The sequence below is a fragment of the Cricetulus griseus genome, chromosome 5 (genome assembly GCF_003668045.3).
Source record: "Cricetulus griseus strain 17A/GY chromosome 5, alternate assembly CriGri-PICRH-1.0, whole genome shotgun sequence".
Classification (NCBI taxonomy): Eukaryota; Metazoa; Chordata; class Mammalia; order Rodentia; family Cricetidae; genus Cricetulus; species Cricetulus griseus.
The window spans coordinates 86,688,539-86,703,774 of NC_048598.1; the positions used below are offsets into that span (position 1 = coordinate 86,688,539).

At 39.2% G+C, this 15,236-nt stretch overlaps 1 protein-coding gene across 8 annotated transcripts in view; it reads left to right on the top strand.

Moving 5' to 3' along the window:
- Camkmt (calmodulin-lysine N-methyltransferase) overlaps positions 1–15,236 on the top strand; it is a 365,650-nt gene that overhangs the window by 4,227 nt on the left and 346,187 nt on the right. For all 8 annotated transcript variants that reach the window (XM_027417958.2, XM_027417963.2, XM_027417961.2 and 5 more), the window contains exons 2-3: positions 595–767; positions 10,770–10,834. In XM_027417958.2, coding sequence (XP_027273759.1) covers positions 595–767; positions 10,770–10,834 — 238 coding nt within the window. The remainder of the gene's footprint in view (positions 1–594; positions 768–10,769; positions 10,835–15,236) is intronic.

Consider the following 15,236-nt stretch of genomic DNA (forward strand, 5'->3'; position numbering starts at 1 on the left):
GTGACAATTTGGGCACTAAGTATGCTAATTGCTACAAGTTTGCTTGTGGAACTTTTCAGTGGTGGTCAGATATAAGACAGAAAATTTAAGGCTTCATTAGTTTGTATTATCCTTCTATTTGGATGTGGAACTGTAGGGTTTTTGCTAAACTTATCAATCTTACAGCTCTATCTCTTTTCTCCATACATAGAAAACTAACACCAGTAAAACTAGTCATTTGATTTATCCTAAAACTATTTGTGCACACATGTACAAACATATACAGAGCCATATAATAGCACACCTGTTCTGGTTCTGGCTATTAAATGTGTTCCTTGTCTTCTCAGTTCCTCCAATTAACAAATGCCCAGGAGAAAAGTGGATATAAAAGCCTTGCTAAGTCAGGATTTTCCTCCTTTTTAAGATATCAGACTATTAAACTGTTACTGTCTTCACTGCTCTCCAGTGCCTTCAAGTATGCTCTTACATGTTTTGCCCATTTTTCTCCTTGTGTTCAATAGAGCCTTTGTCTGAATAATCTAATCCAGTGTTGGCTGGAAACTAAACTTATACTACGTGTATAATATAACCCCAACATTTGATTTCATTTCAAAGGTTCTGAAGCAGAAACAGCTGGATGACTGTCTGAAACATGTATCCGTGAGAAGATTTGAATCATTTAATCTGTTCTCGGTCACAGAAGTCAAAAAAAGGGAAACTGAGGAAGAGGCTGGTGTGTGGGTCCAGTACACAAGCGTCCTTTATCCTGAATACAGTATCTCCTTGAGGTGAGCGCTGTTCTGGCATTAAGCAGCCCCGAGTGCCTGCTGTGATTTGCAGCCATCTTTATTAGATCTCAGCTTTGCAATTTGATGTTGGAAAACCCTGCTGCCTTAGACAGAATCTCTTATGCTTGTGATTTCATAAACACACACACACACACACACACACACACACACACACACACACACACACACACGTATCAAATGAAAGCAACAACTTAAAAAAATACTTTAGGAGCCTTCTAAAAAGACAAGCAATTTGGCCCAAATCGCTTCACTGGAAGATACTCTCATTGTAGTTTAACTCATTGCTACTTTATTTCTCCAAACACCTTTTATATTTATCATACATAAATATCATTCATCATGTTGTTTGCAAGCCTGTATCCTTGCAAAAATCAACATCTAAAGATGTGCTTCTTTGTTATGTTAGTCAGTGTTCTGTTGCTGTGAAAAGACACCATGATAAGACAGCTCTTATAAAAAAGAAAGCATTCAATTGGGGACCAGCTTATAGTTTCAGAGGGTTAGTCCATGACCATCATGGTGGGAAGCAGACAGGCCTGGTGCCGGAGCAGCTGAGAGCTTTCCATCCCGATCTATGGATGATCAGGCAGAGAGAGGCACACACAGGGCCTAGCATGGCTTTTGAAGCCTCAAAACCGACCCCTAGAAATACACCTCCTCCAACAAGGCCACACACACTCCAACGAGGCCACACTTCCTAATCCTTCTCAAGCAGTTCCACCAATCTGGGACCAAGCATTTATGGGGGCCTTTCTCATTTAAACCACATTTAACTGAGACTCAAACGTTATGCAGTGCTTTTAAATAAACTCAGCACTTTTAGAAACATTAAAAAAATTAAAAACAAATTTTGCTGCCTTTACTGGGTCTTGCTGTGTTGTCAGACAAGAAAACAAAATTCATTTAAGGATAAAGTGGATTGCAAACAAGGGGTTCATTTAGCTATTCTCTCAGCATTTAATTATGACAAAAAAGCCAAGTTCTCTGGGGTGAAGAAGGCTGAAAGTAAAAATAGAATTTTTCCAAGCTGTACTTCAAGTACTAGTTATCTTAAAATCAAGCTTTGGTATTTTTCCCATTCATGTTTTGTCATTCTCAGAACAGAGCCAGAAAAATAGGAGAAGAACCTTCAGCTGAAAATACTGGCCTTCCGAAAAGCATACAGACTGTTGTAGTTTTTTAAATTACTTAAACAGATAAGAGAGTTGCAAACTGAAGTAACAAGATATACCACTTTTACTGAATGATTTCCCCCTCCTACTTTTATTCTGGCATTTTGCAATAATGCTGTAATTGTTTCATTTTAAAAATGATGAGAACAAGGATTACAAAATGGTAAGATGGAAATGCACAAGGCAGAATGACCCGGGCTACTGAGTAGGCCGACTGTTCCCTAGGGAGAGGGTTCTGCAGGCAGAGAGTTTGGTTGTTATCAACTCCCACAGACCATAAATGTGAGCCCACTTTCTCTGTCCCATTCTCTGTCACCCCGAGTCCCAGGCACAGCTCAACAGAGGGCACAGGGTCATTCTTTCTCCTTCATCTGTTTTTCCCACCTTACTTAAACCTCCTTGTACCTTGATTTCTAGCCCTCAATATAATACCCCAAAGAGAGTAAATAACTAAACTATTGTGAATTTCAAACTATCTAGTAGTTGTTTATATCACTGTTACATAAAGTATAAAAATTATAATTATTGAAAATTTTAGAAAATTAAAACTTTGACCATTTCTCTTCACTTAACATAATGGTACTTAAAACGAAGGAATAATGGATTTCTCATAGTAACTTTTCTTCCTTTTTGTTTTTGTTTTGTTTTTTGTTTTTTGAGGCAGGGCTTCTCTGTGTAGCCCTGGCTGTCCTGGAACTCACTCTGTACACTTGGCTGGCCTCAAATTCACAGAGACCTGCCTGCCCCTGCCTCCTGAGTGCTGGGATCAAAGGTGTGTGCCACCACCACCCAGCTGTAACTTCTCCGGAACGGCAAAGTTCTGGGCTGTTAGACCATGGGTTAGAGTGTGAAATCCCCAGGATCTGTTGTCAGGTTTGTGCATCGAGAGTGGTCCACTGTTTGGAAATAGTTGAGACCGAGGAATGAAAAGAGGACATTGCTCCTAGACTTGTCTCTCTGGTGCTCTGGTTCTTAGAATGCTATATACACAGTGTTGCTGTTAGTTAGAGGCATATAGAAAACCACAGCAGACCGGAAGGTGCCTTCCTTAAAAGTACTTTCATTAAAAGTTGCCTCCACCCTGTGTTATAAGCTATGATTCATTATTGCATAGAGCTTACTGTGTAGATACTAGGTATTATTTCCATACCTTATTTTTGTTTTTATGGTTTTTCGAGACATGTTTTCTCTGTAGTTTTGGTGCCTGTCCTGGAACTCGCTCTGTAGATCAGGCTGGCCTCGAACTCACAGATTTCTGCCTGCCTCTGCCTCCCAAGTGCTGGGATTAAAGGTGTGTGCCACCACCTCCCAGATCCATACCTTTTTTTTTTTTTTAACTTAATTTCTCTATGGCCAAATTTAGGTATTTTGGAAGGTTTAATATGCTTCCATTATATGTGGAACCATATATACCAGAGCTATTAATTTATAAATGTTTGAATATCTTAAGAAGCACAAAAGCTGAGAGGCCTGACCTGTCCTGATGTCTTTGAATTTGACTACTGTTGCTATGGCAATTGCTGAATTGGAGGGCTAGCGCTTACCTTTTGTCTTGCCCTAACAGTGTAGGGTGGGCAAGAAGTCAAGAATGTGGCTTTGCCTGTGTTGCTTTTTAGTACACTAAATGCACCACCAGGAAATCCCAGGGAAAGGAAAAGACAAATGAAACCATTACACTACTGAAGTTGGTGTGAGCCTTCTGAGTGCCCAGTCCGCTGGTGACAGGAATGATTTGTTCATGCGATTGGATGTATGGTAGATTATCCTTTCATCCCTGGCATGTTGTAGGTACCAACTTCAATACCCATCCCCTTTAGAAAACTGTAGTATTTGGTGGATGCGAAGTGACATCCAGTGTGGTTATTATTTGCATTTCCCAGTGATAATTTCATGGGTATTAGCCAGTGCTGAGAGTAGAGGCAAGGGAAGGTATTGAGTTGTGGTAGTGGTGAATATGAACAAAATATATCAATATACATGAGACATGTGTGACACTGCCATAATGAAACCCATCATTTTGTGCAGCAACTAAAGAATTGATTTAAAAGCTGGCAAGGCAGGGGCTGAAGAGATGGCTCAACAGTTAAGAGCACTGACTGGTCTTCCAGAGGTCCTGAGTTTAATTCCCTGCCCCTACATGGTGTCTCACAACTTTCTATATTGGGATCTGATGCCCTCTTCTGGTGTGCAGACCTGCATACAGACAAGATGCTCATATACATAAAATACTTAAGCAAATAAATCTTAAAAAAAACAAAATAAAATGAAAAAAAGGGCAAGACTGGCTACTGAACAAGTATGATTACTAAATTTATTTAAATATGTAGTTTTAATATTAGGAATAGAATTAATAAGAGGTATAAAATAACATTTAGTGTCTTATTTTAAAGTCTTTGTAATACCTTTAAGCTATCCAGTGTGTTGGGAAAACACAAGTTCATTGAGTCATATTTTCAAGTAACATGACATAGATGTTAGCTAATTATGACTTAAATTTCTACTGTATCTTAACTCCATTCATGCTTGCTTATGTAGCTTGCTTACGTATAAATATTCTCAGTTTCAGTAAATTGGAATAGGTGCCTAGAATGTTTTCAAGTTTATCTACATTCCATGGAGGTATCAGCTGTTTCCCTATAACGAAGAAAAGACTTTGAAAGCCATTTATTTATTTAGAAAAGCTTCAAAGTGAATTGCATGTACAGTCTGTTGTTACATATTTTCCTTCTGAAAACCTGTGCTTTTTTTTTTTTTTTTTTTTTTTTTTGTTCTTTTACAGTCTTTTAGGGCACATTCCACTCTGTGGTTTACTTTTTCTGTCTGTTAATCAAGATAAAATTCAGTGCCCGTTTATCACTATAAAAAGGGTTTTAGCTGGGTGGCAGTGGCGTACACCTTTAATCCCAGCACTTGGGAGGCAGAGACAGATGGAGCTCTGTGAGTTTGAGGCCAACCTGGTCTACTGATGGAGTTCCAGGACAGGCTTCAAAGCCACTTAGAGAAACCCTGTCTCAAAACACCAAGAAAAAAAAAAAAGGGGAGTTTTAGTGCAGTTTTTTTTTTGTCCCTTCTTAGTATATTCAGTGTGTGTGTGTGTGTGTGTGTGTGTGTGTGTGTGTGTGTGTGTGTGTCTTATGCAACCCTGTCATTAATCCCAAAATTAAGAAAATACCCATTGTTAGCAGCTTCTTTTCCCCTAATATCTGGCAGCCTCTGATTTGCTTCTTACTTTTGGAGATTTGTTCTAAACATTTCATATAAGTGGAATACTACAATATGTAGGCTTTATGTCTGGCCCTTTTCACTTAGTATACTAGTTAGTTTTTTAATATTTATCCAAATTCTACCATGTTTCAGAAAGTTATTAATTTTTCTGTGTCTGTGGAGAATTACTATGACACTATATGGTTAATAATGCACTTTCATACTCACTCATGAGCTAATGGACAATTTGAGTTGTTTCTATTTTTTGACTGTTAAATGTAATGCTACTGTGGCTTTTCATGTGTACTTTGTGTGCATCTATGAACATATTCTTTTAATCTCTTGGCATGTAGCTGGGAATGAAATGTCTAGAAAACGTAGTTGCTACACTTTTAGCATTTTGTGGCATGGCCAAACCCTTTTTCATAGTGGCTTTTTAACATTCTTACTAGGAATTGAATGGGAATTCAAAATTTTCTTCATGTTTGTCTGCACTTGTTTTTTTTTTTTGTTGTTGTTTTAGTAATTAATTTGTGTATGGATGGTTTGTCTGCATGTATGTCTTGTGCACTACATGTATGCCCAGTGCCCACAGAGGCCAGAAGAGGGTATTGGATCCCCTGGGACTACAAATGGTTGTGAGGCACCATGTACCGGGTACTGGGAATTGGACCGGGATCTTCTGGAAAAGCATCCACTGCTCTTGACCACTGAGCCACCACTCCAGCCCCATTTTTTTTTTTTTTTTCGATAAAAAGTCATGTCTAAAAGATGTGAAATGATACCTTGCTCTGGTTTTGATGTCCATTTCCCATCTTTAAAATGAAAGATGCTAGGCATCTTTTATGTATTTATATTATCTTCTTTGCATTCAAACGTTTGATCCATTGTAAATTAGATTGTTTAATTTTGGTTCTTAAGTTATAAAGTTTTTTTCTTCACTCAAAATTAATAAATAATTGTGCATATTTATGTAGGTCAGTTGGGTGCTTTCATATCCTTATCCTTATGCAGTGTGTAACTGGTCAGGCCAGGGTGCTTAGCTTAGCCAGCACCTCAGACATCAGGCATTTGTTTGTGATGAGAACACTGAGTATCCCCTCTACCAGTTATTTTGAGGGAATTTTATTTATTTTGGCTTTTTGAGACAGGGTTTCTCTGTGTAACAGTCCTAGCTGTTCTGGAACACACTCTGTAGACCAGGCTGGCCTCTAACTTAGAGATCAGCCTGCCTCTGCCTCCTGAGTCCTGAAATTAAAGGTGTGCACCACCACCACCTGGCTAATTGTTCACGTTTTTATAAGTAGAATTGTGAGATTTGGTTTCCTGTTTCTCCACCCTCATACTCAGAAAGTTGCAGTAGTGACTTAGCATAGTGTGAACCGTTAAGGTAGGCATTTTACTTCTGCTATCCCAGCTCCTGACTTGAGACATTTAACATTATATAACATGCCCACCATTTTTGTACTCTGCTCTGTCATATGACAAAACCTTTCCTGGGGAAATGCCATACACACTTCTACTCACCCGAGATAGGGACTATTAGTTTGACCCAAAATGGAGTCACCCAAGACACCAAGATGGACGATTGACCCAAGTGGGAATCAACCCCTTCCTGGAAATGGAAACTAACCATTCTGCCCTTTTCAGAGGTCATGTGACCCTTCCCTCAGCTGAGCTGTCCACATCATCCTGATCGTAGTGACCAGAAGTGCCTCATGAAGAATTTCTGGCTAACAGCAGTTCCTTTTTGTGCTTTGTTTCTGCCTCAGCACAGTGCCAGTGCTCTCATTCTCTCCTTTAGCCTCACAGGACACTTCTGGGGATGGCCATGAATTGAGGCATGCCAGTATCCACCAAAGCTCAAGTATTTCGAACATTAGTTGAGGGGAGGGGGCAGTAAATCCATAGCTTAACATGAAGTCTCTGGTGTCATGTATGGCCTTCAGCTGTAGGCAAGCTTGGCCACCCCATCCGAGGAGAATTTTAGGCAGCTTCCACCCTGGACACCTCCTCCTTCCATAGAAGGTTCTGTGGGCACCACTCTGTCTTCCTGTCTTCTGTTTCTTTTAACTCTTCGGCGGACTGCTGGTCAGACTTTAAGGCTTTCCAGAGACTTAAAAAGCACAGACCAGCTCTCCACAAGTCTAGTCACATTTGTCCTTGGGTGACCCAGACAGGCCTCTTGCTCCATTTTACTATTTTTCTGTCCCCTCTAGGTTGCACTCTCACTTTACAGACACTTGTTACCTGCTGGTCTAAGTCACCGAGATCTGCCAAAGTGTCTCCGACTTTATCATAAAGATTCTACCATACCATCTTGAGGTCTTTCTCGAATCAACTTTTTCCTTAGTTCTTCTTTGAACACAGTTCTGTCTGGCCTAGCAAACAGAGGTATGTTCCTAGTTCCCCCAATAATACTAGTTCCAGCCGGGCGGTGGTGGTGCATGCCTTTAATCCCAGCACTCAGGAGGCAGAGAGGCAGGAGGATCTCTGAGGTTCCAGACCAGCCTGGTCTACAGAGTGAGTTCCAGGACAGGCTCCAAAGCTACAGAGAAACCCTGTCTCGAAACCGCCCCTCCTTCCCCCTAAAGAAGCAGAAAGTCAACACCTTCATCTCATCCTCTTGTTTATCTAATTTACTTACCAGATCAGAGGCTAACATGAGGGGCGCTGCAGTGTCTCCCCTTTTTGTTGCAGTTGCTCCTTTACAGAAACATCCTGGCCTCAGATGTATTTCTACCTACACACAACAGAGGCCAGGCAACCTCCACCAGGTAAGGGGCCATGACAGGCCCTGCTAGCAGCCCTCCCAGAAACTGAGCCTTAGTTCACTGGACCCAGCTGGAGCCGAGCAAACAGTTCTTGGGAATGCTGCAACCCAGGGGCAACCAATCAGAGGGCAGCCCACAGCCTTGTGCAAGTTTAAGAGAACTAAAGATAGTGTCTCCCACACTGCAGCTGAAAAGCCCCTAACCACTGAGCGCACAACCAATCCTGTTGCAACCCGTAAACTTTTTGTTTAAACCCACCAATCAGCCCCAGGCTAACCTCCCCTCCCCGTAGTCTCCCTACATGCCACCCCAACATGTTGGAATTTTAATAAACGTCCTTGCTGATTGCATACGTGACTGGTGGTCTCCTGTGGACTTCTCCCGGACCCTAACAGTCAACGTGGTGAGAAGCATGGTGGCACGCAGGCAGACATGGTGCGGGAGAGAGTTCTACATTCTACATCAGCATCAGCAGGCAGCAGGAAAGGGTGACGCTAGGCATCTGAAACGATAAATTTCTTCCAACAAGGCCACACCCACTTCAACAAGGTCACACCTCCTAATGGTACCACTTCCCTAAGGGCCTATGGGGGCCATTTTCATTCAAGTCATCACAGGCAACATCCTCCGGCTTCATCTCAGATTCACTTTCAAATACTCTGTCCTAATTGTGCTGGTCACTGGGATGGGGAAAAAAGGAAAAGGAAAGGGAAAGTAGAGGAGGGGAGGGGGATTAGGTCATAAAGAAATTCAGTAATTCTGTTTTTAGGATTTTTTTCTTTACTTCTCTTTCTTTTTCTTTCTTTTTTTTCCTTTTGAGACAGGGTCTTTAGCCCAGGCTGGATTCAGCTTCTCCTTGTAGCCAAAAAGGGCCTTGAATCTTAGTTTCCTAATGCTGGGTTACTGGCCTTTTTTTGGTTGTTGTTTTTGGATTTTTTTTTTTTTTTCAAATAGGGTTTCTCTGTGTAGCCCTAGCTGTCCTAGAACTCACTCTGTAGACCAGGCTGGACTTGAACTCACAGAGATCCACCTGTCTCTGCCTCCCAAGTGCTGGGATTAAAGGTGTGTGCCACCACTGCCTGGCATTTTTAAAAAGGAATTTTTTAAAAAGGAACTTATCAGAAAGCTTGATGATAATCTATAATTATTCCCACCACAGTAATATGTGTAATAGCTCCACACTTGGTGCAATGATAAAATCCAACATGAAGTCTGTGTTGGGTAACTGTGGTGCAGACGGGGCCATTCACAATTGCTCTTTGAACTTCTGAACAGTCATTAAGATTATGTCACAGGAGATGACTGGATGTTGAAACTGTTTTATAATGTTTGTAATACATTATAAAACACATGAATTGCAGAACAATCTTATCGAAGTATAGAGGACAGATTTGAAGAATGTGTACCAAAATATTAACTGATTATCTCTGCGTGTTAGGATTTTGATGTTTTGCTATCTTCAAAGGAATCATATTGCTCGAATGTTTTGGAACATGAGGAGTTCTGTGCTGTGTCATGTCCCATCCTGCATCTTAGATGTTAAAGGTTCATTTTTTTTTTAATAATTTTTAGTAATGTTAGTGACTCACATGTTCACAGGGGTGATATAGAATCATAATATGGTAAGGAAGCTTTGATTTGTGGTTGATGACTTCGTTTCTTTGGATTATGATAACTTTGAGCTGAGTGTCTACTTGGATTGCAGACGACTTTATGTAATCTCAATCATTCTGTCAGAGAAAGGATATCTGACAGAAATAAAAGCTTTTTTCTTGAAAGAGTAATAACATTATTTTTTTGTGGGGGGGGGTTTTCGAGACAGGGTTTCTCTGTGGCTTTTGGAGGCTGTCCTGGAACTAGCTCTTGTAGACCAGGCTGGTCTCGAACTCACAGAGATCCACCTGCCTCTGCCTCCAGAGTGCTGGGATTAAAGGCGTGTGCCACCAATGCCCGGCTAGATTAATATTCTTTTGATATATGTATATATCAATAGTCATATATATTCTAGCATATATATCAATATATATCAATAGTCATATATATTCTAGCAAATGAATATATATTGATATACATAATTTTATATACATTTATACACACATATTCTACACCCCATTTATACTAAGTTTTACTGCCAAAGTTATAGTAGTATTGGTGAGATGCTTTCCAGTGATGATTATACTATAAACAATCAAAACACCCGAAAGTAGCTATAATTCTAGAAGATTGTGGTGCTCTAACTCAAACTCTTGCTGGTTGGTTTCCTTACTAACATCTCAGTAATAAAATGCAGTATTTGGAGGGCTGAGTGAAGAGAGATGGGAGCTAACAGAGTAGAAGTAAATGCTGTGAGTCCATTTTGCCTGCTAATGGTTTGAACTGCCCATAGTGGGCTGTGAAGACCTGGAGACTGACTGGTTGGTTCCCTCTGACGGTTTTCAAATCTGTGCACTGACTGCTTCCGAAGAACTTGCTGGGTTATCGAGGGTGGTTCTGGGTGTAACTTGCTTTTTCTTTCTTGTATTCTAAAATTCTCTGTGTAATGTGTTTCTTTTTTTTTTTAAATTGTCTTTAAGGACTTGCTTGTATGTTACTATAAATTATTTTCTGTTAAACAGTGATTTAAAAAACTGTATTACCTTAAGATCTTGATTATAATCAGGACATGGAATTGCATCAAATACTCTGAAGACTATGATTTGAGCTTACTTTAAAACTATAACATGGTAGGGTTCATTAGTATCGGGTATGTCACAATTTGCTCTCAGATTTAAAAAGAATTAGAAAGACCATTGTTTCAGAAAGGTTAAATAAAATGCTCTGTTTCTTTGCAGGCATAATAGTGGACCTTTGAATGTTGAAGACATTCTCACCAGCTTCGACAATACAGGAAATGTTTGTAAGTTCAATGCTAACTGTAAAATATATCCAGTGCTCCAAAATGCAACTTTTAGCTTTTCCCTACTGCTTGTTATTATACTTACTGTGTGTATATACTTATATGTATATGTGCACACACACATATATGCATATATTCTTACGTGTGTGTACATACGTATACATACATACTAGAAAGCCTTGGTGCTGTTAGCTGTAACATATGCCTCGTAGGAGAGGCATACTCAATGGGGTGTGGCAGTTTTTACAAACTGTTTTTGTATATGTGACAATATAGATCAGAAAGAAGTCTGAACTCTGCAGCATTGTTCCTCTTGTTTTTGTTTCCATTGGGACTTTTCTTGTGAGTCCAGTTGTTGGTCTTCTTTTGCCTTTGCTGCCTTTTGGGTCCCTTATTCTTAGTTTTTCTTGATGTTATTGTACTTAAAACTCAAGGTTTCATTTATATAACATTATAGGATATATTTATAATGTTTGTCTAAGCCCCTAATTAATTGGTGATCTATTTCTCTGCTGAGAACTTCACTTAAGCAATTCTAAAATAATGCCTCATAATGAAAGAAGTCAGATAAGAATATATCACTCACGTCACAGTTAAATGATAAGAGCTTGTTGCATAGGATACTTACAGAAATAATGAATCAACATAGTAAAATACGACCATTTCAAATTTGAAAACAATGAAAATTTTTCCTCAGAGGAAGCATTATCTCTACACTTAAGTGATAAATTCTGCTAATTTGTTTTATCTACACTTAAATGATAAATTCTGCTAATTTGTTTTATCAAATGGATGGATTTGAATTGAGTAATGTGTAATAATAGATATTAATTTTATTCTATGTCTACATTTTGGCTAGCTCTTGCTTGTATAGGAAAGTTATATTTTGTCACTGAGGAGTCTATAAGTGTTCTAAAAGTACCCTAAAATATTTAAAGCAAAGTTGGTTTCTTTTGCACCGATAATAACACCTCTTAGTTTATATGTATTGGCTGTTAGTGAATTCTAACTTAGGTGTATCTTGTCATTTTGTCAGGAGCTAGGCAAGGACTGGTCCTGGGATGGTATGGTGGTATACTGGAGTACTTCTTTATCCTGGAGTAATGTTACATATCCTTAAGTCTGCCTTGTGCACACACAGGTTTAGAACATGATCCTGGAATGTGAAGTATTGTTTGCCTGACTCAGTATGAAATAGGGCCACTAGCTGGCAGCACTACATACAATAAAAATAGTTTCCCAATGGTCTAGGTTATTATTTCTCATGTGAGTGATGTCTTATTCTTCTTCAGTCACTGTTTTCTTCATCACCACACCTCATGTTGTTGCACTGATAAATGGAGACATTGTGTGTTGAGGGTGGTTTCTTTCTGCCGTCTGTTGTTTGGTAGAAAACTTCAGAACGAGTGAGGCACATCTACAATTGAATCCTAACACAGAAATTCACCTTAAGCGATTTGGTCTCTGTGAACGTATATTTTATTCCTTTTAAAGGCTCCGTATTCATTTTAAAGACTACATATTCATTTTACAGACTACATATCCAGACACCGTAGATCACTCTATTTCTCACAGTTGATAGTAGTGGAAGCTATTTATTTATTAGTTTATTTCTCCTGGTGTTGGTACCTTTTCAAACTTGTTTATAAGTATGTACAATTTAGGTTGTTGAGGATTAATTTAAGATAAATTTAAGTTGAAAAGAGACACTAAGTGTTATTTTGATGTTTTAAAATGAACTATTTTGATTGAACTAAAAAGCCAGAAAAATAAGATAAAAAGCAAAATAGCTTATTAAAATGTTTTGTCATAATAGTCTTAGGAACCTGAAAATAATGTCAAGTGACAGATATAGTAACAAAAACAAGGTATATTAAGACTTCTTTTGTATGTAACTTTTTTTTTTTTTGGCATGCAAGTGCCTGTGTGATATGTGGTGTGTGTGTATGTGTGTTTGTGGGAGTGGCTGTCTGTGTATATGCATGTGGAGACCTGAGGTTGGGGTCAGGAGCTTCCCACTGTTGTTCACCTAGTCACTGAAGCAAGGTTTCTTAACGGAACCTGGAGCTTGTCCATGTTGCCAGCCTAGCTACGTAGCTTACTCTAGGGGTCCTCCTGAGTGCTAGCACTGGACTTAGAGATGGGCCAGCAGGTCCACCTGCCATCTACATGGGTTCTGGGGAAATGAACCGAGCTCCTTGTGAGCGTGCAGCAAGTGCTTCCTCCACGGAGTCATCTCCCAGTCCTCATGTGACATGTTAGCGTGATGTATGCCGACCACATTGCTCCTCATCCTTCCCCTCCACCTTTCTCCCTGCCCCTCTTCTCTGCTGCTACTTTGCTCCGTGTCTGCGTCCATGTCACATCCGCATCTATAATTGATGTGACTCTGTATTTCCTCATTAAGAGAAACATCTATTGAACGCCCACTTAACGGATAAATAGGTAAAATCTCATTTCCGCAAAGTAAATACAGCTTTCATGTAATCTTCATCATGAAGTGTTCATGGACAACAAAGTAATTTTTCACTTGATACATAAGTTTGATTTGATTTGATTTGCTGGGTTGAGTTTGTGAGCAGAAAGCCCAGCAGAGGGCGCCGCAAGCACAATTCTGTTTTAGATCACAGTGTAATTAGCGCATCACAAATAATAACTAAGCTTTCACTGTGTGAACATTTGAAGATGTGTTTCTATAAGTTCATTGATTTATTTCTGATATATGTAATGCATTTGTCAATCGTTGATATAAAAAAGCGTTCCTTATCTTTGGATTTATTTTATTTTTGTTTGAGATGTCAGTTTTTGTATTTCTAGCTTTAAATAGAGGAGTAGCTCTGATCTTTTAACCCTGATAGGGCCTTGAAGTTATGCACAGGGATACCAGTTCCTATAGCACCAGTGTGGAAGCATGCCAAGGGCTGGTTACAGTGAGGGAAGAAGCTTTTAATGGTAGCAATGGTGGGCACAGTTACTTAGGTTCTTCAGGTCAATATTACAAAATAACAGAAAAACAATTAAAATGTTTTAGAGTCATGAAATATGATGTGTATGCCCAGTGAATACAGCAAACTCATCATTCAGTAGAGCCATTTATCTCAGACTTAAAAATAAGTTAATGGATATGCTCATCGGATGCTTTTAGAGATAAAATGAATATTATTTCCAGAATACCCCAAATGATATGGAAAAATCCTCCCAATTTTGGGAAACAATTGAAATATCTATTTTTTTGTTTCCTGATATATTGGAAAAGAAAATTTTTTGTACTTGCTTTTGTTATTTATGCTTTGTTTGTAGAATCCAACCTTAAAATGGTTTATAATCTTGAGATACATTTTCACTAATTGACTTTTATTCAATGATACAAGAGGAAATTAAATGGATTTGGTGAGCTGGATGTGCATGGCTTAGTGGTAGAGTGTGGGCCTACCATTCGTAAGTACCTAGGTTTGACATTTAGTTCCAGAAAGAAACAAAGGTGTCATGCAGAGTGAATCATTTCTGCATCCTGACTTACTGCTGTAGGACCCCAGCATTGTCTTCGTGTATTTCCTCTTGCGTTCATGGAAAGAGGACTATGGTAGTTAAGCTCCATAAAGACAGGCTGTTTCATTCTTTGGTTCCCACTGCTCCAGAACATCCTTCGTGAGACACCCAACCTGCTCTGCAGGGAGCATTTGCTCAGTACTGACCCATGCTTTTAGCAAGAGAAAACTGTAGCACTGGTCTTCATGGCCAGTGAGGGCTGCTTCCGCATTTCATTCAGATACCTGGCTAGCAGAGGATCTGTCAGGGAGCATTGCCTCCAAGTCCCTGCTTCTGTTTGCCTGCAGGCAGAATCTTCTTTCTTTCCTGCCAGTCCCCGACCTCTCATCAGAGAAGCCCCACCATTCTGTTTCTCTAAACTTGTCTCTTTCTTCTACTGAAATGATTTATTTTTTTGAGGCAGAGACTTTCTTTGTAGTTCAGGCCATCCTGGCACTCACTCTGTAGACCAGGCTGGCCTCGAACTCACAGAGATCTGCCTGCCTCTGCCTCCCGAGTGCTGGGGTTAAAGGCGTGCACCATGGTCACCACCAGGTTCACTTGCATATTTTTAAAGTATACTATCTTTTGATAGCCTGATCAGATGAATTAATATTTCTCATACTACTTATTACATGTTCACATAACATATATACATGTAAGTAATATATAGAATTTAATAACAACACTAATTAACTAGGAATATAGAAATAATGAGAATTCAGGAATAATTCAGAAATAAGTGTAGACTTTTATATATAATATGCATATTATCACATGTATAGTATATGTAATGCATATAAGTCAATAGTTGTTATATATGATTGCAATATTTTCCTGTCAGTCAGAATTTTTGCAACAACTAAAAATGTTG